This window comes from Rhinolophus sinicus, linkage group LG10, assembly GCF_036562045.2.
Source record: "Rhinolophus sinicus isolate RSC01 linkage group LG10, ASM3656204v1, whole genome shotgun sequence".
In the NCBI taxonomy this organism is placed as follows: domain Eukaryota; kingdom Metazoa; phylum Chordata; class Mammalia; order Chiroptera; family Rhinolophidae; genus Rhinolophus; species Rhinolophus sinicus.
The window spans coordinates 66747270-66774027 of record NC_133759.1 but is presented as its reverse complement, the minus strand read 5'-3'; the positions used below and the strand labels follow the sequence as shown (position 1 = coordinate 66774027).

The 26758-nt window shown below is 41.5% G+C and overlaps 1 protein-coding gene and 1 pseudogene across 1 annotated transcript; both read left to right on the top strand.

Annotated features, from left to right (window-relative positions):
- The first annotated feature begins 3443 nt into the window (after positions 1-3443).
- Positions 3444-6854, top strand: LOC109439854 (butyrophilin-like protein 8; annotated as a pseudogene).
- Positions 6855-21037: 14183 nt separating this feature from the next.
- Positions 21038-24617, top strand: LOC109439892 (butyrophilin-like protein 8). The gene is made up of 3 exons (XM_019720089.2): positions 21038-21179; positions 23924-24271; positions 24538-24617. Exons 1-3 carry the CDS (start codon positions 21122-21124, stop codon positions 24615-24617), a joined length of 486 nt encoding a protein of 161 aa, XP_019575648.2. The 5' UTR covers positions 21038-21121.
- The last annotated feature ends 2141 nt before the right edge of the window (positions 24618-26758 follow it).

The window sequence follows — 26758 nt, the reverse complement described above, 5'->3', positions numbered from 1 at the left end:
ACAAGGATGGTTCAACATAAAATCCATCAATGTGATACATCACATAAACAAAATAAAGGACAAAAATCATATGATTATATCAATTGATGCAGAAAAAGCATTTGACAAGATACAACATCCATTTATGATTAAAACACTTAATAAAATGGGTATAGAAGGAAAATACCTTAACATAATAAAGGCCATATATGACAAGCCCTCTGCTAATCTCATAATTAATGGAGAAAAACTGAAGCCCTTTGCTCTATGTTCAGGAACACGACAGGGATGTCCCCTATCACCTCTGCTTTTCAACATAGTGTTGGAAGTCCTTGCCAGAGCAATCAGGCAAGAGAAAGAAATAAAAGGCATCCAAATTGGGAATGAAGAAGTTAAATTATCACTCTTTGCAGATGACATGATGCTATATATAGAAAACCCTAAAGACTCCACCAAAAAGCTATTAGAAACAATCAACGAATACAGTAAAGTTGCGGCTACAAAATCAACGCACAAAAGTCCATTGCCTTCCTATATACTAACAATGAAATCTCAGAAAAGAAATACAAAAAACAATTCCTTTTGCAATTGCAGCAAAAAGAATAAAATACCTAGGAATAAACTTAACCAAGGATGTGAAAGACCTATATGCTGAAAACTATAAGACATTTTTGAAAGAAATTGAAGAAGACACAAAGAAATGGAAAGACATTCCGTGCTCATGGATTGAAGAATCAACATAGTTAAAATGGCCATATTACCCAAAGCAATATACAGATTCAATGCAATCCCCATCAAAATCCCAATGGCATATTTTAAAGAAATAGAACAAAAAATCATCAGATTTGTTTGGTACCACAAAAGACCCCGAATAGCCAAAGCAATCTTAAGAAAAAAGAACAATAATGGAGGTATCACAGTTCCTCACTTTGGCTTGTACTACAGGGCCACAATAATCAAAACAGCATGGTATTGGCAGAAAAACAGACACATAGATCAATGGAATAGAATTGAGAACCCAGAAATAAAACCACATAAATATGGACAGATAATTTTTGACAAAGAAGCTAAAAACATACAATGGAGCAAAGACAGCCTCTTCAATAAATGGTGCTGGGAGAATTGGATAGCCACGTGCAAAAGAATGAAACTGGACTGCTATTTGTCACCATGTACCAAAGTTAATTCAAAATGGATCAAAGACTTAAGCATAAGACCTGACACAATAAACTGCATAGAAGAAAACATAGGTACTAAACTTATGGACCTTGGGTTCAAAGAGCATTTTATGAATTTGACTCCAAAGGCAATGGAAGTAAAAGCTAAAATAAACGAATGGGACTATATGAAACTTAAAAGCTTCTGCACAGCAAAAGAAACCATTGACAAAATAAAGAGGCCACCAACTGAATGGGAGAAGATTTTTGCAAACAGTGCCTCCAGATAAGGGCTAGTATCCAGAATATACAAGGAACTCATGCAACTCAACAACAAAAAACAAACAACCCAATTGAAAAATGGGCAGAGGACTTGAAGAGACATTTCTCCAAAGAGGACATACAAATGGCAAATAGACATATGAAAAATGCTCAACATCACTAATCATCAGATAAATGCAAATCAAAACCACAATGAGATATCACCTCACCCCAGTCAGAATGGCTATCATCAACAAGACAAATAATAACAAATGTTGGAGAGGCTGTGGAGAAAAGGAACCCTCATACACTGTTGGTGGGAATGCAGACTGGTGCAGCCGTTATGGAAGGCAGTGTGGAGGTTCCTCAAAAATTACGAATAGAATTGCCATATGACCCAGCAATCCCTCTCCTGGGTATCTACCCAAAAATCTGAAAACATTTAGAGATAAAGACACGTGTGCTCCAATGTTCATTGCAGCTTTGTTTACGGTGGCCAAGACATGGAAACAACCAAAATGTCCTTCGATAGATGAATGGATAAAGAAGTTGTGGTATATATACACAATGGAATACTATTCGGCAGTAAGAAAAGATGATATAGGAACATTTGTGACAACATGGATGGATCTTGAGAGAGTAATGCTGAGCGAAACAAGTCAGACAGAAAAAGCAGAGAACCATGTGATTTCACTGATATGTGGTATATAAACCAAAAACAACAAAAGAACAAGACAAACAAATGAGAAACAGAAACTCATAGACACAGACAATAGTTTAGTGGTTGCCAGAGGGTAGGGGGGGGCGGGGGGTGGGGGGTGGGAGATGAGGGTAAGGGGGATCGATTATATGGTGATGGAAGGAGAACTGACTCTGGGTGATGAACACACAATGGGATTTATAGATGATGTAATACAGAATTGTACACCTGAAATCTATGTAATTTTACTAATAATTGTCACCCCAATAAATTTAATTAAAAAAAAAAAGAAAAAGGAGTTCATTTACCAGTTAAAAGACAAAGAATGTCAGACTGGATTTTAAAAATCTCAGCTGTTGTAATTCTTAGAGAAAACTGTAATACAATGAGGTATTCACTAAAACATTTTAAAAATAGAAAAAGCACAACAGACAAATGTTAACCAAAGGAATTATAGATATATTAGTGTCAAGAAAATGTCTTGGATAAAAAACATTATTAGGATAGTTATTTCAGAACATAAAAAGTTTATTCACTAGAAAACGATAAGAAATATAAATATATATGCACTTTACAGTATACCTCAACATATATAAAGCAAATATCAATAGAAATATAGGAGTAAATTGAAATATTGTGAGTTCTAAAACTGATTAAATAAGTAGACATAGTAAGATTGTAGAATATTTGATATACAAATTAACAGTCCTGATCTAATAGAATGAGTGTTAAAATGTCACTATTTTGAAACATGTATGAAATATTTACAGTTTCACAGATACAGATATATAAATTTGGAATCAACTTGTTTAGTTCTAAGAAACTCTATTGAGATTTCCAAGAGAGTTATATTGAATATATAGATCAATTCTGGAATAAATGGTATTTCCTCTTGATACCTGTAAGAAGTTACACTCCTTTGCTTATTTCAATTGTTCTTAGTGTCTTTTAACAATTTTTACATATCTAATAAAATGTTTGCAAACTCTTATGAAGACGTATAAAATAAAAGTGACATTACATGTAATAGCTGGTGAAGGAAAGTCCATTCAAATAAATGATGCCAGCACAATTGTTATCTGTTTTAAAAAAATAAAATTGAATTTCGACCACATTTTATATACAAAAATAAAATCCAGATGGAGAAAGAATTATGAAGAATTACAATGCTTTAAACATGGAGAAGAAATTATAGAAAACTATCTTTTTAATCTTGGGGTCTGAGATGATCCCTTAAATGAGAGTCAAACTGCTTTTACTGTTCAGTGGCATCTAAGGGATCTATGGAACTGTTTTTCAGAGGCGATTTTCCAGGCCATATCCTGGCGCCTGCGATTTATTTTACTGGGAGTACTCCTTTCTATCCCGTGTGTTGGTGTCATTGGTCTGATAATTTCCTTCTACAGATTGAAAGGTAAGTGGGAAAGAGAAGCAGGGGCCCATGGCTTACTCATGAATCCAGCAGGGCGGGGATCAGGGATGCTCCCACATACCACCCGGGTCTGTTATTCCAGCCCCAGTCTCCAGAGCCCCATCACCTGGGCCACAGCGACCACATTCCTCGCCCCACTCCAGGCTGGCTGGAAATGGCTCCCTTAGGAAATGCCAGCTCCACCAGACCCATCTTCCTCACAGAGGGCCCAGAATTAGGGGAACAATGATTTTCACTACCTGTAGGGCTGATATAAATTTCTAACATCAACAAGACTCCAGTAAAAAAACATCTCAGTGTATTTGAAAAGACTTCAGAGCAGAAGAAATATAGGTGAAGACAACAAGATGAAATGATATTCAGTTTAAACAAGAGATTTTACCCCAAGAACTAGTTTTTTCCTCCTTGGAGATGATACTGCCCCTTGAGAACGTGTGCCGTGATCCCACCTTCACTCCAGCTTCTACTGCATCTCACCTTCCCTTCTCCCTGATAACCTTCATCTCCATCTCTACCTCCACAGGACCCCACATGTCAGCCCCTCCCTTCAGCATGAATGTTCCTGATCTCTTCTTTTACCCAGAGAGAGATGCTCACTACAGGGGTGTGGGGATGGGGGCACAAAAGGAGAATTCTAGAAGAACCCCATCATTCTCCTGCAGCTCATTCCCTTGAGCAATGAGCCAGGGCTGTGTTTATACCTTACACACTGCTGTGTCAACCATTGGATATTCTGTTTCTGTTTCAGGGGAAACCTGGGCGGAATTGGGTAAGTGTCTTGTTATGTTCTGAGCCTTCCCCACAGTTCTCCTGGATCCCTCCTGTTCCCCAGTTTGAACCACCTAGGGGCTGTCTGGGCTCCAAACTGGACGGGAAGGATGGTCAGGCCAGTGAGGGCAGGTGTTTCAACCCCCATCCATTGACTAATGAACTGATCCTCAGACAGGTAGGATGGGCATTGGGATCCTGAAACCCCCTATAAATTGTCTGCACAATTTGCATATTGGTACATTCTGTGGGGAGAGGAACCATAGATTTCATGAGTTATCTGAGGGTGTGGACCCAGAATGGGAAATCTTCCTTAATCTCCTACCTGGCTCATTAGTTTCAGACAAGAATTCCAGGCTTATATCAGCACAGAATATTCTTTTTGTGTCATGGAAACACCAGGAAACTGGGTAAGAGTGCCATAGAGCTTTCCCCTCACACTCTCTCGGGGCTCCTGTTCTGTGATGTCAGCTTCTTCTGTGTTTTTTTGGTTTTCAGACTGGAGAAGGAAGCATGGAGTGGCAGGTGAGAGAATCTATTCCCTCCACCCCCATTATTTCTCCTTACAAGTCCATAGTTTATGAATCTTGAGACCTGAGGCCATGCGTCTCTACAGAGACAAGCCTGTGATGGGGACCCGGAAACTATCTGCAGAGGCTGGTTGAGGTGCATTTGTAGGGAACCCCATGGCCTTCAGCAGATCTCTGGTGGACCCATGAGACCCACAAAGGTTAACCGCCCTGGTCTCCCGTCTCCCTGCCTCCTGCTCTCCATGTGAGCACTGACCCTCCTTCTCTGTCTATTTGTTTTCAGAATTGAGAGAGGCCCGGAAACACGCAGGTACCAATGCCTGAAGGGGTGACAGTGGGTCAGAGCCGCGGGTGGGCATGGGAGAGGGAGCCGACCAGAGACAGATAAGGAAGAACAGGAACAATGAGACACATTGGATCGTAGATTATAAATCTGTGAGGCCCACACCCCCCTCGGGGGACAGCTGCCCCAGACTCATTTCTAGACCCAGGACCAGGAAGGGAGAGGGCAAGAGACTGGGTCAGCCAGGTTAGGGGTCAGAGGCTAAGCTCCAGGGAATTGAGGGCACTGGTGACTGGCCAAGGGGATGGACTGAGGGGAAGAATGCAAAGTTGGGCAGGACTCAGAATGGGAGGGAGCTGGTTACAGGGGATAATCGAGGTCTCACAAAGTCAAACAGTGGACTTACATGGAGGTACAGTGGTAGGGTTGTGGTGATATACAGGAGTTAGGACTTCACAGTGGGGCATCTCCAGGCATTGGTGAGGCTCCAGGGCCCCACTGGTGATGAGGGAGTGTCAGGGGGCTGTGTGTGATGGAGACTCTCGACCTGGGACCTCACCTGATCCCACCCTGAGCCAGTCTGCAGTGAAGGTGGTGACCTCTGCATCCAGCCCAGGTCCCTCCTCAGTAACTTATGCTCTCTCTCCCTATGACACCCCAGTGGAGGTGACTCTGGACCCAGAGACGGCTCACCCCCAGCTCTACATTTCTGATCTGAAAACTGTGTGCTATAGGAACATTCACCAGGAGATGACCTACTTGGACAAGAGATTTGCAAGGAAGTGTGTGGTGGCTTCTCAGGGATTCCAAGCAGGAAAACATTATTGGGAGGTGGACGTGAGACACAATGAAATGTGGTGTGTGGGAGTGTGCCGGGACGACGTGGACAGGAAGGAGGCATATGCAACTTTGTCTCCCAACAATGGATACTGGGTTTTTGGACTCAAGAGAGGACTTCAGTATCTTACATTTAATCCCCGTAAAATCAATCTCACTCTGAGAACAGCCCCTACACGAGTGGGGGTCTTCCTAGACTACGAGGGCGGGACCATCTCTTACTTCAATGTAAATGATCAGTCCCACATTTACACCCTGACACATCAGTTTGAAGGGTTATTGAGGCCCTACATTCAGCATGATGTGAGTGATGAGAAAACTGTGACTCCCATAGTGATCTGCACAGTGTTCCAGGGATCAGAGAAAGAAGCACCTTCTGACACAGACAACTTGGAGTCCAACCCACAGGTGACCACACCCTTCCTGCCCAGAGGGAATCACACCTCACACTCTCCCTCAAGACACTGAGCTTCCTCTCAGGCCCCAGAGCCCTGCAGCAGACAGCAGCATGGCTTCCAGATGAGGCGGCTGGTCCATCCATGTGGGTCAGGGGTCATGGCTGCCCTGAGGCACGGAGGGAAGAAGGCTGACAGCCCATTTGATTTACACCAACTCTGCAGTCAACAAGCCTTTGAGAAGTAACAAGCTCTTGGGCTCTGTACCTGTAAAACAAGGACAGGAATTCCCACCTTAGGGTCGAGTGAAGACCAGAGACAGTGAATGTGAATCATGCTGCATCTTGTCAGCGGCCTAATGTCAGCAAGCGATGTGTTCTTTATATTAAACTTTTCTAACATGATCTTTCTTTATTTATTCCATACAATTCATTTTCCTCTATTCCAAATCTCCCATGGAATAGTTATTCACCTTTCTGTGCCAATCCAAAGAATTGATGATGATGAGGATATCTCAAATCATTCTATAAAGCCAACGTGACACTGATACAAAAACAAGACAAACATTAAAAATATATAAAAGAATACTACCACTTTTTATCCTTCAAGAACATTGTTGCAAAAATTAAAATAAAATTTTAGCAAATTGAATTCAACAACATATTGCAAGTATAATACATTACTGCCAAATGTGCCTATCCCAGTAATGAAGGAATGCTTTAATATTCAAACATCAAGCAGTATAATTCACCATATTAACAAACTGAAAATGAAAACCATATGATCATCTCAATGAGTGCAGCAGAAGAATATTTGACATATCCAACATTTATTGCTAATAAATCTTTCAGCAAAGAAGATGTGGAGATGGCTAGTAAGCTCATGAAAAGATTCTCTACCTCCTTAGACACTAACAAAATGCAAATTAAAACCACAATGAGACACTTTTATCACTTATTAGAGTAAAATTAAAAAGACTGGTCATACCAAGTGTTGAGGAGGCTGCTAAGGGACTGGAAGTCTCATACACAGCTGGCGGGGAGATAAAATGGCATAATCATTTCAGAAAACAATTTTTCAGTTTCATTAAAATGTAAACAGTCCCTTACCATGTGATCCACCAGTTCACTCTAAGTATTTTGTCCAAGAAAAAAGGAAATATGTTCCTCTACAAATTTCTACATGAATGTTCACAGCAGCTTTATTTGTAGTAACCAAAAGTTGTAAGTGTTCCAGATGCTATCAACAGATGAATGGATAAACACATTGTGCTATATCCATGCAATGAAATACTACTCAGCTATAAAAAAGAATGAAATATTGACACACACACACAATAAGGACAAATACAAAATAATTATTCGAAGTGAAAAGAGCCAGACAAAAAGAAAAAACAGAAAAAAAAACCCTTAAAAAGAGTGCATACTGTGTGACATCACTTATACAGAAGTCTAGAAAATGCAAACGGATCCCCCCTGACAAAAAGCGCATCAGTGGTTGCTAGGAGGGGACAGAGGATAGAAGGGATTACAAATGGGAACAAGGATGCTCTTAGGGTGCAGAAATGCTCACTGTCTTCTTCGTGGTGGTGGTTCATGGGAAGCACATAAATCAAAACATATCAATTAAGTACTTCAGATATGTGCAGTGTTTTTATGTCAATTATGCCTCAATAAAGCTGTTTTAAAAATAAATATGTCAACAACACCAGCAAAAGAGAAACATGGTTGGTCTTAAGGATATTATTTCCTGAACCACATCCTGTAGATACCATCTTTACTCTTTAAAAAACTAAACTTTATTTTTAAATTGAGTAAAGTGCAATTGAGTGTAAAGTACAGCTTCCATATATCCCTCTCATCCTGCAGCACAAGCAAAGATGCGCAGCCTCCTCCAGCATCAACACCCCCACCAGACAGGTACGTTTGTTACAACTGATGAACCTGCATTGACACGGCATTATCACCCCAAGGCCATAGTTTACATTACAGTTCACTCTTCACTCTTGGTGTTGTACATGCTATGGGTTTGGACAAATGAATAATGACATGTGTCCATCATTTTAGTGTCATAGAGAATACATACTTTCATTGCCCTAAAAATATCTTGGGCTCCGTTAATTCATCCTCTCATATTTCCTCTCCCTCCCAAACCCTGAGAACCACAAAACTTTTTACTGTCTCCATAGTTTTACCTTTCCCATAAATTCATATAATTAGAATCATACAGCATGCAGCCTTCTCAAACTGGCTTCACTTACTTACCAATATTCACTTAAGATTCCTCTATATCCTTTTATGACTTGATAGCTCATTTCTTTTAATACTGAATAATATTCCTTTGTATGGATGTACCTTATTTTTCAGCCATTCATCTCTTGAAAGACAGCTTGGTTGCTTTCAAGTTGTATAATTATGGGTTGTATGGAAAGAGTACAATTAGTTTTATAAGAAACTGCTCAACTGTCTTCCAAAATGGCTGTACCATGAAAGTTTCTGTTACTCCACAACTTTGCCACAACTTTTTTGTTGTAAATGTTTTGAATTTTAGTCTAAATGTGGTATTTTCACTCATATTTTTATTCTAAAGATTTCCTAACTTTTATTGTGATTTCTTTTTTGAATCCATTAGTTATTTAACATTGTGTTATTAATAATTTCTAAATAATAGGATGTCCTAAGATTTAAAATACTTTTTTAGAGTAGGTTTATTATGGTTAGAAAATGTGTTGTTGTAACAAAAACTCAACAAAGGACTCCCTGCAGAGCAGACAGGCAAGATGAAAAGGCCGACTACCTAAGTCACCTACAGGTGGGAGAATCTCGCAAGCGGGGGAGGAGGGAAGGGAGAAGTGTGGAGACGGAGCCGCGCGGGCGCAGGACGCAGACCTAACTCAGTGCTCCGAGCTCGCTGCTTCCCAAAACTACCGCAGCTGCGAGTGAGGGAAGAACTCGGACTGCTAGGGCTCCGCCAGGGCTCCACAGGGCTGAGGAGACAGCATATAACATGGCTGAACCCAACGCTCACGGCAGAGACCTCGGAGAAAAGACTGAGGGAAAAAGGCAGAAAACGGTGGTTTAAGCCCGCACTGCTGAGCAGAGAACGGAGCCTTAGGCACTGAGACTAGCCGCCCCCTCCCTCCCCTCCCAGAGCTCACCCCAGCCCACTTGCCCGGTGCTAGAAGCGGAACAGTAGCAGTGTCAGATCAAAAGAACAGAATATTTGCTGTTCTGAGAACTGTGGACCGCAGACACAGATTCGCAGCCCAACTAGTTCCGGCAGAGGGGAGAGATCTGTGGAAGCAGGACCGGCTGTGGTGGTGGTTGCTGTCATTGCTCTGGGCCACCTCTCACAACTCACCCCACCCCTGACCCCACCTATCTGGGCGGATCCCTGCAGGAGTAAACAGAACTGTTGAAACATACGGGCTCTGAATCTGGAGCTGGAAGAGCTTTGGAACATCAAAAGCTCTCACATACCCACCTGGACACTGCGCCCTGTGACCTAGACTAACTATTAACAGAGGAGAAGCCTGTCTCCCAGGGAATCCCCCCATTGTGTGAGAAGCTGGAATACTGCAGAGAAAACATAGCACTACCATGTGGGAGAAGAAAAATAAGCTGCAGTTGGAGAAATAATAAAACATTCTACCAACAAGTACTGGAAAACAAAAGAAAGACCGCTTCATATCAACCTGCTGCAGAAGCCACTCCTGTAGATGTCTAGGAAGAGAAACAGTAAATCAGTAATTGCCATGAATAACAAAGGCAACAAGATAGTTCAGAAAGAAAGTGAAAAATCTCCAGAAAAGGCACTTAAAGATACAGAAATATGTGACTTAAATGACAGAGAATTCAAGATTGCAGTTCTGAAAAAACTCAACAACATGCAAGAAAACACACATAGGCAGTTAAATGAACTCAGAAACACAATCAAAGAACAGCATGAGCATTTTACGAAAGAGATTGAAATTTTAAAAAAGAACCAAATAGAATTTCTGGAGATTAAGAGCTCAATAGAAGAAATTAAGAATGAAATAACCAGCTTACATAGTAGAGTTGACCAGATGGAGGAAAGAATCAGTGACATCGAAGATAGAAACCTGGAAATGACACAGATGGAAGAAGAAAGAGACTTGAGACTTAAAAGAAATGAAAGAACTCTACAAGAACTTTCTGACTCCATCAGAAAGAGCAATATAAGAATAATGGGCATACCAGAAGGAGAAGAAAGAGAAGGGAACAGAGAATATATTCAAACAAATTGTCGATGAGAACTTCCCAAACTTGTGGACAGAACTGGACCCTCGAATCCAAGAAGCAAATAGAACACCTAGTTACCTCAATCCCAACAGGCCTTCTACAAGGCATATTGTATTGAAGATGTCTAAAATCAACGACAAAGAAAGAAACCTCAAGGAAGCCAGGGAAAAGAAGACGGTAATTACAGAGGAAAGCCCATTAGATTATCATCAGATTTTTCAGCAGAAACTCTACATGCCAGGAGGGAGTCAAACCAAATATTCAAACTATTGAAAAAGAGAAATCATGAGCCAAGAATAATATATCCAGCATGATATCCTTTAGATATGAAGGAGGAATAAAGACCTTTCCAGATATACAGAAGCTGAGGGAATTTTCTAATACATGACCTGCACTACAAGAAATACTAAAGGAGGCTATTCGACCACCATCAACAGGGACAATTTGTGGCAACCAAAACATAAAAAAGGGGAGTAAAGGCCTGAACCGAATACGAGAATGGAGAAAGTAAGCGTGCTGAAGAAAATGGAATACTCTAAATATCAAACTTTCTTTTACATAAACTTAAGGGTAACCACTCAAAAAAATCCAGAACTGAAATATATACTGAAATAAAAGAAGAAACAGAGGGAAACATCATAGAATACCACCACACAGAAATAATAGTCAACAACAAAAAGGCAAAGAAACAATGGAGACACAGACTTACCAGAAAACTAAAGATAGAATGACAGGAAACCCTCACCTATCAATAATCACCCTAAATGTAAATGGACTGAACTCACCAATAAAAAGGCACAGAGTTGAAGATTGGATCAAAAAACTAAACCCAACCATATGCTGTCTCCAAGAGACACATCTCAGCTACAAGGACAAGCATAGACTCTAAGTGAAAGGGTGGAAATTGACATTCCAAGCAAATGGTACCCAGAGAAAATCAGGTGTAGCCATAATGATATCAGATGAAACAGACTTCAAGGTGAAAAAGATAACAAGAAACAAAGATGGACATTTCATAATGGTGAAGGGGACTGTACAACAAGAAGACATAACAGTCATCAATATTTATGCCCCCAATCAGAGAGCACCGATATACACCAAGCAACTACTAACAGAACTAAAGGGAGAAATTGACCAAAACACAATTATACTAGGGGACTTAAATACATCATTGACAGCTATGGATAGATCATCCAAACAGAAAATAAATAACGAAATAGCAGCCCTAAATGACACATTAGATGAAATGGACATAATTGACATTTATAGAGCACTTCATCCTAAAACATCAGACTATACATTCTTTTCTAGTGTACATGGAACATTCTCAAGGATAGACCATATATTGGGACATAAAATCAGTCTCAACAAATTTAAGAAGATTGAAATCATACCATGCATATTCTCTGATCACAAGGCTTTGAAATTGGATATCAACTGCAAAAGAAAGCAGGAAAAACACAAATACATGGAGATTAAACAACATACTTTTAAAGAAGGACTGGGTCAAAGAAGAAATTAGAGGAGAGATCAAAAGATACATAGAAACAAATGACAATGAAAATACATCCTACCAAAATTTTTGGGATGCAGCGAAAGCAGTTTTAAGAGGGAAATTTATCTCATTACAGGCCTATCTCAAGAAACAAGAAAACTCCCAAATAAATAACCTCATGTTACACCTTAAAGAACTAGAAAAAGAAGAACAAGTAAAACCCAAGGTCAGCAGAAGAAAGGAAATAACAAAAATTAGAGCAGAACTAAATGAAATAGAGAACAAAAAGACAATAGAAAAAATTAATGTGACAAAGAGCTGGTTCTTTGAAAAGATTAACAAAATTGACAAACCCTTGGCTAGACTCACTAAGATAAAAAGAGAGAAGATGCTAATTAACAAAATCAGAAACGAAAAAGGGGAAGTTATCACGGACACCACAGAAATACAAAGGATCATCCAAGAATACTATGAAGGACAATATGCCACCAAATTCAACAACCTAGAAGAAATGGACAAGTTCTTAGAAACATATAGTCTTCCTAGGCTGAACCATGAAGAACTGGAAAATCTAAACAGACCGATCACCAATAACGAAATTGAATCAGCCATTCAAAACCTTCCCAAAAGCAAAAGTCTGGGACCAGATGGCTTCACTAGTGAATTTTACCAAACCTTCAAAGAGGATCTAATACCAATCCTGCTCAAACTCTTCCAAAAAATTGAAGAAGAGACAGTACTCCCAAACTCATTTTATGAGGCCAACATTACCCTGATACCAGAACCTGGTAAGGACAGCACAAAAAAAGAAAACTACAGACCAATATCTCTGATGAAAACCAATGCAAAAATCCTAAATAAATTCTAGCAAATTGAATACAACAATGCATTAAAAAGATTATTCATCATGACCAAGTGGGGTTCATCCCCGGGGCACAAGGATGGTTCAATATCCGCAAATCCATCAATGTGATACACCACATAAACAAAATAAAGGACAAAAATCATATGATTATATCAATTGATGCAGAAAAAGCATTTGACAAGATACAACATCCATTTATGATTAAAACACTTAATAAAATGGGTATAGAAGGAAAATACCTTAACATAATAAAGGCCATATATGACAAGCCCTCTGCTAATCTCATAATTAATGGAGAAAAACTGAAGCCCTTTGCTCTACGTTCAGGAACACGACAGGGATGTCCCCTATCACCTCTGCTTTTCAACATAGTGTTGGAAGTCCTTGCCAAAGTAATCAGGCAAGAGAAAGAAATAAAAGGCATCCAAATTGGGAATGAAGAAGTTAAATTATCACTCTTTGCAGATGACATGATGCTATATATAGAAAACCCTAAAGACTCCACCAAAAAGCTATTAGAAACAACCAACGAATACAGTAAAGTTGCTGGCTACAAAATCAACGTATAAAAGTCCATTGCCTTCCTATATACTAACAATGAAATCTCAGAAAAAGAAATACAAAAAACAATTCCTTTTGCAATTGCCACAAAAAGAATAAAATACCTAGGAATAAACTTAACCAAGGATGTGAAAGACCTATATGCTGAAAACTATAAGACATTTTTGAAAGAAATTGAAGAATACACCAAGAAATGGAAAGACATTCCGTGCTCATGGATTGGAAGAATCAACATAGTTAAAATGGCCATATTACCCAAAGCAATATACAGATTCAATGCAATCCCCATCAAAATCCCAATGGCATTTTTTAAAGAAATAGAACAAAAAATCATCAGATTTGTTTGGAAGCACAAAGGACCCGGAATAGCCAAAACTATCTTAAGAAAAAAGAACAATACTGGAGGTATCAGACTCCCTGACTTTAGCTTGTACTACAGGGCAACAATAATCAAAACAGCATGGTATTGGCAGAAAAACAGACACATGGACCAATGGAAGAGAACTGAGAACCCAGAAATAAAACCACATAAATATGGACAGATAATTTTTGACAAAGAAGCTAAAAACATACAATGGAGAAAAGACAGCCTCTTCAATAAATGGTGCTGCCAGAATTGGATAGCCACGTGCAAAAGAATGCAACTGGACTGCTATCTGTCACCATGTACCAAAATTAATTCAAAATGGATCAAAGACTTAAGCATAAGACCTGACACAATAAACTGCATAGAAGAAAACATAGGTACTAAACTTATGGACCTTGGGTTCAAGGAGCATTTTATGAATTTGACTCCAAAGGCAATGGAAGTAAAAGCTAAAATAAACGAATGGGACTATATGAAACTTAAAAGCTTCTGCACAGCAAAAGAAACCATCGACAAAATAAAGAGGCCACCAACTGAATGGGAGAAGATTTTTGCAAACAGTGCCTCCGATAAGGGGCTAATACCCAGAATATACAAGGAACTCATGCAACTCAACAACAAAAAAACAAACAACCCAATTGAAAAATGGGCAGAGGACCTGAAGAGACATTTCTCCAAAGAGGACATACAAATGGCAAATAGACATATGAAAAAATGCTCAACATCACTAATCATCAGAGAAATGCAAATATAAACGACAATGAGATATCACCTCACCCCAGTCAGAATGGCTATCATCAACAAGACAAATAGTAACAAGTGTTGGAGAGGCTGTGGAGAAAAAGGAACCCTCATACACTGTTGGTGGGAATGCAGACCAGTGCAGCCGTTATGGAAGGCAGTGTGGAGGTTCCTCAAAAAATTACGAATAGAATTGCCATATGACCCAGCAATCCCTCTCCTGGGTATCTACCCAAAAAATCTGAAAACATTTAGAGATAAAGACACGTGTGCTCCAATGTTCATTGCAGCTTTGTTTTCGGTGGCCAAGACATGGAAACAACCAAAATGTCCTTCGATAGATGAATGGATAAAGAAGTTGTGGTATATATACACAATGGAATACTATTCGGTGGTAAGAAAAGACGATATAGGAAATTTTAATTGTTACAGAATCCAGGACCGGTAAGAACCCAAGCGTCACTCAGAGAGTTAGGAAGTTCAGCTTTATTATGCCGGCGGGCTCAGCTGGACCTCTCTGAAATACTGAGCCTCTAGCAAGGTTTTGAGCAGGTTTTTATGGGTTCGGGACTTCCTTGAGTCGGGGAAGGGGTGTCGTCTGGTGATTTGCTCAGGGCGTGGCTTGGAGGGGGTTATGCGGAAGTGGGCTAGGGCTTAGGCTGGGGACTAATCTCTTTGCTCGGGCCACCATTTTAGCTCAGTTCCACATGGCAGGTAACCATAAGGTCAGTTTCCCCATCATGTCCCCCCCGTTGATGATCGTAAGTGGTAACAACTTAGAGATCATCATATTAGCTAAGAAGACGATAACTCCGCAGGGCAAGGATCTGGGCTGTAGCCCAACGGGTGACAGAGGTCTCTATGAAACAAGTACGAGAAGGTTGGGTGGCCAGCGAATTTTCCCTGGCAGCCTGAGCGACAGGAAAGGGAGGTCGTGACTCCTTCCTGGGGAAGAGATAGTATGAGAAAAAGCCAAATCATGGTTGTTGCCTAAGACAGGTTAGGGAGAGGAGGCAAGCAGCCCAGAACAGGAAGTAGAACCCTAATAGTCCCTTTTCCAGTGGTGACCAGCTCGGTGGGGAGGATGCAATGAGACCAGCCTTGGCTAGAAACAACAGGAGTCCAACAACAGCAAAGACAGAGGCCAGGCAGATGACGGCGAGGCTCATCTGGGCTGTTTCTTCAGGGTCAGGCGGAGTGGATGGGCTGGGTCAGGTTGGGCGATCCAGGTGTCGTCCTCTGTCTGGGCTCTTTTAACCCGTGTGTGATGGATCCACAGAGCCATGCCTGAAACTTTAAGAGTGGTGGGAGTGACAAGTATGACAGTGTGAGGGCCTGTCCACCAGGATCGGAGGAGCTCACGCTTCCAATCTTTGACCCAGACTTGGTCTCCCGGGGTGAAGGGGTGTACCGGGTCCCCAAGGCAAATGGGGGCTCTTCCAGAATGTAAGCACGTACATCTGTGAGGACCGTGCCTAGCATGGCCATCTGGTTTTGGATGCTGGAGAACCCCAGCTGGCAAGTGTCACCAGGGAGTCTGGTTAGCAGGGGAGGGGACCTCCCGAACATAATTTCAAAGGGAGAGAATCCAGATTTGCCAGGGGTGCAGCGCGCCCAAAGGATGGCTAGTGGTAGGAGGTCCACCCACCCTAGGGAATTCTGATGAAGTTTAGCTAATGTTTCCTTGAGGGTACAGTTCATGCGTTCAATTTTCCCTGAGCTTTGTGCCCTGTATGCTGTATGGAGTCTCCAGTTGATGCCCATGGCCCTGGCTACCTTCTGGAGGAGTTCTGCTATGAAAGCTGGCCCGTTGTCATTGTGTATATGTCTCTATTTATGTCAGTCTTTAGGAAATTTTAATTGTTACGGAATCCAGGACCAGTAAGAACCCAAGCGGCATTCAGAAAGTTAGGAAGTTCAGCTTTATTATGCCGTCGGACTCGGCGAGACCTCTCTCAAATACTGAGCCCCTAGCAAGGTTTTGAGCAGGTTTTTATGGGTTGGGGACTTCCTTGAGTGCGGGAAGGGGTAGGTGTCGTCTGGTGATTGGTTCGGGGTGTGGCTTGGAGGGGGTTATGCGGAAGTGGGCTGGGGCTTAGGCTGGGGACTTCTCTCTCCGCTGGGGCCACCATTTTAGGTCAGTTTCTCCATCACAATAAAGTATTACAGTTTCTCCTGCAAAGTTCTTGTATGGTTTTTATTACATCATCCCTAAGCATTTGCAGGTTTTTTGTTTCTGTAATTTATACCTTTTTAAAATTTCAGTTTTGAATACTGACGTATTTATTTATATATATTATTTTTATATCTTTTTATCTAGCAATTTTGTTACAAACATCTATTACCTCACATAGTTTATCTGTAGACTCTTTTGGATTTTTTACACTCAAAAATTATATATCTGAAAATAAAGACTGCATTATTTTTACTTTTTAGTTCTTATTGATTTATTTCTTTTCATGTCTGATTTTTTAAAATTGTGGTTAAAAATACATAACACAAAATGTGCTGTCTTAACCATTTTTTAAATTGAAACTACTTTCTTGTTTTTCGTTAGAGTCTTAACTTTTATGTTTGCATCCCTAAAAAATATACTCTAAGTTTGCCTGTTTCTTTATTTAGGTATAGTTGACATACAATATTCTATTAGATTCAGGTGTATAATATAGTAATTAGACATTTATATACTTTACAATGTCATCATCACATTTAGTAACCATCTGTCGCCATGTAAAGTTGCTATCACAGTATTATTGATTATGTCCCCCTTCATCTTTTTTCTCCATTCCTTCATCCCCCTTCTGGCAACCATCAGTTTGATCACTTTTCGATGAGCATATTTTTATTCGCTTTTTTTTGTTTTTATATTCCACATATAAGTGAAATTGTATGGTATTTGTCATTCTCTGACTTATTTCGCTTAGCATAGGTCCATCCATGTTGTTGCAAGTGGCAAGATTTCATTCCTTTTTTTTTAAGCACGTAGTTCAGTAGCCTTAAGTATATTTACACTGTTACACAAGCACTCTTTTTGCTTTGTTTCATCATAGCCCTGAATGAGCCTTTTAAAATTTCTTTTATCTGTATTCTTTTGGATTTTCCACACTCAAAACCATATCACCTGAAAATCATGACTGTGTTGACTTCAGATTTCCAGTACTTATTCGTTTGTGTCTTTTTCTTATCTTAATGTGCCAGTTTCAACCTCCAGTACAAAGTTGAGTATAATGATAATGGGCAACCTTTGCCCTCAGTGGGAGAGGCTTCAATGCTACTTTTCCTAGGAGTTTTGTTGTAAGTTCTCTTCTCATCTCTTTCCTGTGAAACTCACATTGCTTACATTTTATTGACAAAGTGATGTTTCTAAAGGCCAATCACATGACTTCCTCTTCTTCAAATTTGTTAGAGGCCCTTCATAAGCTTTATGATAAAACTGAATGTGTTACCTTAGCAACCAGCACCTTTTATTACCCCCGTACCTTTCCTATCTTTTCTCCTGACCCTCCCTTAAATGAAGCTTTTATTACACTCCTGGAATTGGTTGACTGTTTCCCAAATATATACTACTGCTGCATTCCTTATGATTGTTATCCTCAATGACCTTCAGGTTGGAAAACCACTCCCTACTTAAATCTTCATAGCCTCAAGGATCAGCTTAGGGGTTTCCTCTGCTGGAATCATTCCAGAATCTGGTCAAGTGTGCGCTTCTCTTCTGTGCTTCCAAGCAGCCAGCACAAGCACCTCTCAGGCACTTACAACATCTACTGAATGGAAGTTGTCAGTTTACTGCTCATCACTACTTGTATCTGTTAGGACTAGAGAGCAGGGACTGTCACTCATGGCTGTAATCTCACTGTGGAGAACCATTGGCTTCCGGCTTTGCAGTTAGAGGCTGTGCTCAGCTAATTTTCAGGCTGTCCTTTTCAATATAAGCATGTAAGGATAAAGATTTCTGTCTAAGAACAGCTCTATATTCATTACATAGCTTTTATAATGTAGTATTTTTTCATGTTTAAAAATGAATAAGGGCCGGCCCGGTGGCTCAGGCGGTTAGAGCTCCGTGCTCCTAACTCCGAAGGCTGCCAGTTCGATTCCCACATGGGCCAGTGGGCTCTCAACCACAAGGTTGCCAGTTCAATTCCTTGAGTCCCGCAAGGGATGGTGGGCTCTGCCCCCTGCAACTAAGATTGAACATGGCACCTTGAGCTGAGCTGCCTCCCGATGGCTCAGTTGTTGGTTGGAGCACGGGCTCTCAACCACAAGGTTGCCAGTTCAATTCCTCGACTCCTGCAAGGGATGGTGGGCAGCGCCCCCTGCAACTAAAATTGAACATGGCACCTTGAGCTGAGCTGCCGCTGAGCTCCCGGATGGCTCAGTTGGTTGGAGCATGTCCTCTCAACCACAAGGTTGCCAGTTCGACTCCCGCAAGGGATGGTGGGCTGTGCCCCCTGCAACTAGCAACGGCAACTGGACCTGGAGCTGAGCTGCGCCCTCCACAACTAAGACTGAAAGAACAACAACTTGAAGCTGAACAGAACCCTCCACAACTAAGATTGAAAGGACAACAACTTGACTTGGAGAAAAAGTCCTGAAAGTGCACACTGTTCCCCAATAAAGTCCTGTTCCCCTTCCCCAATAAAATCTTTAAAAAAAAAAATGAATAAACTTTAAAAGAGCAGTTTTAGTTTACAGAAAAATTGGGTAGAAAATACAGAGTTCTTGTGTGCGCAATCTCCCCTCTTAACATCTTGCACTGTGTAAGTACATTTGTTATACGATGAGCCAAGTTAATAAATTATTATTAAAGGGAATACATAGTTTATATTAGGGTTCACACTCTCTGTTGTACATTGTATGGGTTTTGATAAATATCTGACATCATGTTTCCACCATTGTAATGCCATAAAAAATAGTTTCATGGCCTTAAAATTCCCCTGCATTCCTACCTTTCATCCGTCCCTTCCATCTAACCCTTGACAGCCACTGATCGTTTCACTGTCTCCATAGTTTTGTCTTTTCCAGGATGTCATATCATCAGAACCATATAGTATGTAGCCTTTTCATACTAGCTTCACTTAATAACATGCATTTAAAATTCTTTCATGTCTTTTCATGGTTTGATATTTGATTTCGCTTTAATTGCTGAATAATATGCATTGAATGGATGTACCACAGTTTGACTATGCATTCACTCTTTGATGGACATTTCTTCCAAGTTGCAGCAATTATGAATAAAGCTGCTATAAACATCTGTGCACAGGGCTTGTTGTGCAAATAGGTTCTCAACTCATTTGGATAAATACCAAGGAGCACTCTTGCTGGATCATATGGTAAGACTATTTACTTCTGTGAGAAGCTATCGAACTGTCTTCCAAAGTGGATGTACTATGTTGCATTCCCACCAGCAATTAATGAGAATTCCTGTTGCTCCACATTCTCATCAACATTTGGAGTTGTCCATGTTTTCTATTTTAGTCGAAGAGTACTATTTTTACTATTGTTTATTCTACTTTCTAGTTTTTATTATTATTTTGTTTCCACCCATGAGTCACTTTAAATTACATTATAAGCAATATCTTAGTGTATCGGGTCCCCATGTTTTAAAATCACTTTACACGTTAATTGCATTCTGGTTATAGAATATGTTTTTCAGGTGGTATCTGGGGTAACTTGTTTTCTGACCCAGTGAGTGACCACTCTGTCAGTTTCCACATACTTGGCAAGACTGCATCTCTCTCACTGCAGGTGCCCTGGCTGAGTGTGTCTAATGAACGACGAGTGGGCGGGTCTTTGCCTTACCCTATGGGCTGAACCTGCCTTGGCACCTTTCCCAATACTCTGGGTATTTGGAAAACAAGGTCCTTTATTATTCTAGGAAGTTCCTCTCCATTTGGCCTCATAATGAGAGTCTTGGCCCTGAAATCAAGTCAAAAGAGGGGACACAGTACAAGTATTACCTCAGGCTGTGCCAGGAAATGTTCATCTCACCTGCTCTTGGTTACTCCTTGTGGAATGGCACCTATTTGTCTGCACAACCTGCTACCCTCTGCTTGGACAACCTCTTTTTTTGGACTAGATTCCCAACGACCACACAGTTCTACCTGCCAGAATGGACCTTAAGATAACCCTGCATGTGACACTCCCGTGCCACCCACGCAGGGCACAGAATTGACCCAGGACAAACCCCTCCTACTGTACCCCACCCCCCTTCTCTATCATTGCTTACTTGGTCTGAGATGGATGTTTATGGCTGACCAACAAGTGCAGTGATTCAAAGTGCAGAGTCCCCTCTCCCCTAACAGACAGGGCCATGTATATATCAGGTGACTCTAAGAAGAACGGTGCAGCTTGCCATCAGCTCAAGCTCTGCCTCTTCATAGCTACGTACCTCAGAAGCTGGGCTGACCCCTCTTCTCTCTAATTAGTCCATCCTGCTGTCCCTGCTGTCATCTGTTTCCATAGCATGAGATCAGCCTGCAGACCCATCCATGGCCCTTGGGACCCTCGTGCTCACTTTGCTTCTCAGTCTCCTGGGACTGGGCTCAGGTAAGCCTCCAGGTGGGACTCTCTCTGACTCTCTTCTTGGTTAATGCTTTGAGTTCTTTAGCTACATGATCCCAGAACAAGGTGGGCATCTTTCTTGTTTGCATTTCCCCGACTTCTGTCCCAGGCTGACACATGTCAATGCCAGGGGCTGTGGGAAGCAGGGGACAGTGGGAAGGTCTCGGGCACTGTGTAAACTGTGATAACAGCCCAGAACTCCTGGCAAAGAGTGGTGAAGAGGGGCCTGGGAGTGGGGAGGGGACACACCAAGGATGTGAAGGAGAATAAATTAAATGTTTGTTCCAGATGGGCCGTGGAGTTTAGGCAGGGGTCTCTAGGAGAGCACCAGGTTCTGACATGGGTGCCGGGGTAGAAGGAGACACTGATTAGGACGTTTGGGGGAAAGATAATGGTCCAGCTGAGGACACGCTGAGTGGGAAACACCTGTGGTATGTGACCTGAGGGTGGGGGAAGGTGTCCTGATCTTCAAATGAAGACTAAGTTGTAACCTGGCATAGTCTGAGAAGAAGCCCACTTTTCTTTCTTCTTCTAGTTATGGTCAACACAAAGGCTGGTGTGTAGGATGTTGAGTAACTGAATGAAGTACAAAGAGGAAGCTGGAGGCAGGAGTAGACCCATCTCTGCACAGCCGGTGTCCATCCGTATAAGGTCCAGTCTGCACAGGTTCACTCCGCCACTCATCTGCTATGTCTGTTGTGTAATCATGGAAAAGAAGAGAGAAATAAGGGCAATCAAGTCACGCTCCATGTTTCCACAGCAAAACCCATATGTCTTTTTCACAGGACAGCCTCTCACTGATGTTCATTCTCATTCATTTTGTGACAAATTTCTCTGACAGCTCTACTTCCTGGAGAGGTAGCAGGTGTCATGGAAATGAGCTTAGAAGCAGGAAGACTTTATTTTAAACCCTCATTTCCTCTGCTTAGGAACTTTGTGGCTCATGACTCCCCCAGGTGTCCATGTGCTCCTTGTGACAGGAGATGACCTCACACCCTGATCAGGCTGCTGTGGAGATCACATGAGCTCATGTACATACAGCGGAGCCCAGCGCTGCATTAGCTGAGACCCTGTGTTTAATGACACAGTTTTTCTTCTCTGGTTTCTGGGGGAAAGAAGAGTAAAGGGTGGAAGGAGCTGCTGGAGGCAAGGAAAATGACAGCAGCAATAAGGGCTGGACAGAGAAACAGGGACACTCCAGAAAAAGATTCCTCAGCTCGAGGGCCCCCATGGCCCTGCAGGCACAACAGCAGCAGCCCAGCTGACTTAGGCTGAGCCGCCAAAGCAGACCAGGGACAAGGGTCTGGGTGCAGGTGGGCTGGTGAGGAGGTGATTTGGGGAACAAAGGTAAGAGAGTGATGATGGAAAGGAGGAAAACCAAAAGAGGGGGTGCCAATGAGTAGGTTACTGACATGGAAACACCTTTTGAGCGGCCACAAGATGGCAACCCAGAATCATCCCAACATCCACTGCCTGCTGCCCCCCACTGGGAACATGTACCCCCACTACTACTGTTTAATTTTTAGCACTTCTGGGCTGCCCTGCACCAGATTGAGAAGGTTCCAAAGGGCAGAGAAAGCCCTCAGCAGGGAGCAGAGGCCAGGCTCCTGGGTGGGGCTGACACAGGGCAGGGACATGCCCAGCCCAGTGCAAGAGGACTCAGGGTGGGGTGAGGGGGGGCCACTCAGCGTCTGCTAGACCGGGTCAGTGGCTGAACAGAGATCCTGCTGCAAAGTCACATTTTATATCATAAGACTCTCCTTCAAAATGTTTGACTGAAATACATTTCAGAGAGATTATAAAACATATTTAAAGTAAGAAATAATGGGTGAAAGAAATTAAAGAAATTAAAATATTCATGTATTTGAAAATAAGTGATCACTTTGTGAATTTCCATGTGCTTGAAAAGGAAATTTGCACTGTGACCCCCTTTTCTCTGATGAGTATACAAACCCCACCACACCCATCTATGCACATGTCAGAAATGCATGCATGTGAATTAAACAAGAGATGTTCCCAGTCAAAGAGGTGTGTTCATAAAGCACACTCCATGGAAGGATAGGCACTATGAATTCACCAGAGAGCAAATCTCCAAAGTGAAAACTGCAAAATCTCCTCATCGTATTGTCATATATGTCTCTCAGAATTTGACAGAACAAGCAAATAAATAAAATAAGGAAACACAAATAAAGGATTAACCTATGGACAAAGACATTCTCTCCTTGTACCATTGAAATGTTTACGAGATCGAACCATGTGCTTGAAGGAAACAAATTGCACCTAACTGGAGATTTTATTGTTAACACTCCCCTCCTGGAAAATGGATCATCTTTAGTTTTTAGCAAAGAAGATGAAAAGTGGCTGTTGTGAGTGTGCCGTGAAGCAGACGGGCAGCGATAAGAGAATGTGGGTGTAGTTTCCTCTCCAGTCAGAGGGTCCGCATTTGGGAAATCTCTCATGCCCCTGATTAACTTAGTCAGTCTCTCTGAACATTGTGTTCTTATCTTGGAAATGGGAATGTCAATAACACACGCCTCTCCGGATATTTGTGGAGACAGAATGAAGTAAGGAATGTGCACGTACTCTGTCAAGTGTAAGGGATGTACAAATGGAGGTCATGGTTTGGAAAGGAGATAAGATGGATGTCGCACCCCTGGGCACACACTGGCCGTGAGTAGGACACACAGACAGGGTCTTTGCTCAGTTATCTCTTGTGCTTCCTTCCACAGGCCAGTGGCAGGTGATGGGACCAGACAAGCCTGTTCAGGTCGTGGTCGGGGAGGACGCTGTGTTTTCGTGCTTCCTCTCTCCTAAGACAAGTGCAGAGGCCATGGAAGTGCGGTTCTTCAGAGATCACTTCCGTGCTGTGGTGCATCTCTACAGAGAAGGGAAAGACCAGCACCATATGCAGATGCCAGCTTATCGAGGGAGAACTGAGCTGCTGAAGGACTCCATAGCGGAGGGGCATGTCTCCCTGAGGCTGAAGAAGGTCACTCTCTCAGACACTGGCTTCTATGGATGCTGGTACAGATCCCAGAATAATGACCATGGGACCACCTGGGAGCTGCAGGTGTCAGGTCAGTTCCTTATTTCAGAGAACTCACAACTTTGTGTTATGGTAAAACACTTGGGACTTCATGTCATATACTGAATCAGGAGTCTTTTTAAAAATGTTTTCATGTCATTCAGTAAGAAGATAGCATCCTAAACTATCAGTTCTTTCTGTTTTGTACATATGGCTGTCTGTCACTTTTTTTGCATGTGTACATTTATGTAACTACCACCACATCAGGACATAGAGCTATCCTCAACACCCCCATTTCCTTCTGCTATGCCTTTGTAGTCTCAGCCACCCTCCTCACCCACCATCCTCCCCCACCCCTCGCAATCATAAAGTGGTTCTCCATCTCCATGATTCTGTAATTTCAAGAATGTTATAGGGGTAACTTAAGCTTCATGGCAGAGTGAGAAGACTCCTTTGTTTCTCCCCTTAAAGTCCCAACAAGTTGGACAACTATAATTCAACAAAGAATCCCCTGCTTACTACACAAATTCATCTGAGAGATCCACACATCAAGACCTCTGAAAATGGGCATATGAAAATAAGTGGAGGATGGTCGAGACTAAAAAATGGAGGCATGAGGTGAGCCTCTGTAAAGCTCCCCTGGAATTTCAAATGAATCGAACAACAATAACTCCACAAAGGACTCCCTGCACAGCAGACAGGAAAGACGAAGAGGCCCACTACCGAAGTCACCTACAGGAGTAAACAAAACTGCTGAAACATACGGGCTCTGAATCTGGAGCTGGAAGAGCTTTGGAACATCAAAAGCTCTCCGCATACCCACTGGGACACTGCGCCCTGTGACCTAGACGAACTATTAACAGAGGAGAAGCCCATCTCCCAGTGAATCCCCCCATTGTGTGAGAAGCTGGAATAGTGCAGAGAAACATAGCACTACTGAGTGGGAGAAGAAAAATAGGCTGCAGTTGGAGAAAAAATAGAACATTCTACCAACAAGTACTGGAAAACAAAAGAAAGACCTCTTCCTATCAACCTGTTGCAGAAGCCACTCCTGTAGATATCTAGGAAGAGAAATAGTAAATCAGTAATTTCCATGAATAACCAAGCAACAAGATAGCTCAGAAAGAAAATGAAAAGTCTCCAGAAAAGGCACTTAAAGATACAGAAATATGTGACTTAAATGACAGAGAATTCAAGATTGCAGTTCTGAAAAAACTCAACGAGATGCAAGAAAACACAGATAGGCAGTTAAATGAACTCAGAATTACAATCACAGAACAGCATGAGCATTTTACGAAAGAGATTGAAATTTTAAAAAGGAACCAAATAGAATTTCTGGAGCTTAAGAGCTCAATAGAAGAAATTAAGAATGAAATAACCGGCTTACATAGTAGAGTTGACCAGATGGAGGAAAGAATCAGTGACATCGAAGATAGAAACCTGGAAATTACACAGATGGAAGAAGAAAGAGACTTGAGACTGAAAGAAATGAAAGAACTCAACAAGAACTTTCTGACACCATCAGAAAGAGCAATATAAGAATAATGGGCATACCAGAAGGAGAAGAAAGAGAGAAGGGAACAGAGAATATATTCAAACAAATCGTCGACGAGAACTTCCCAAACTTGTGGACAGAACTGGACCCTCGAATCCAAGAAGCAAATAGAACACCTAATTACCTCAATCCCAACAGGCCTTCTCCAAGGCACATGTATTGAAGCTGTCTAAAATCAACGAAAAGAAAGAATCCTCAAGGAAGCCAGAGAAAAGAAGACGGTAACTTACAAAGGAAAGCGCATTAGATTACCATCAGATTTTTCAGCAGAAACTCTACAAGCCAGAAAGGGAGTGGAACCAAATATTCAAACTATTGAAAGAGAGAAATTATGAGCCAAGAATAATATATCCAGCAAAGATATCCTTTAGATATGAAGGAGGAATAAAGACCTTTCCAGACATACAGAAGCTGAGGGAATTTTCTAATACACAACCTGCAATACAAGAAATACTAAAGGAGGCTATTCGATCACCATCAACAGGGACAATTTGTGGCAACCAAAACATAAAAAGGGGAGAGTAAAGGCCTGAACCGGAATATGGGAATGGAGAAAGTAAGCGTGCTGAAGAAAACGGAATACTCTAAATATCAAACTTTCTTTCACATAAACTTAAGGGTAACCACTCAAAAAAAATCCAGAACTGAAATATATACTGTAATAAAAAAAGAAACAGAGGGAAACATCATAGAAAATCACCACACGGAAATAATAGACAACAACAAAAAGGCAGAGAAACAATGGAGACACAGCCTTACCAGAAAACTAAAGATAGAATGACAGGATATCCTCACATATCAATAATCACCCTAAATGTAAATGGACTGAACTCACCAATAAAAAGGCCCAGAGTAGCAGAATGGATCAAAAAACTAAACCCAACCATATGCTGTCTCCAAGAGAAACATCTCAGCTACAGGGACAAGCATAGACTCAAAGTGAAAGGGTGGAAATTGACACTCCAAGCAAATGGTACCCAGAGA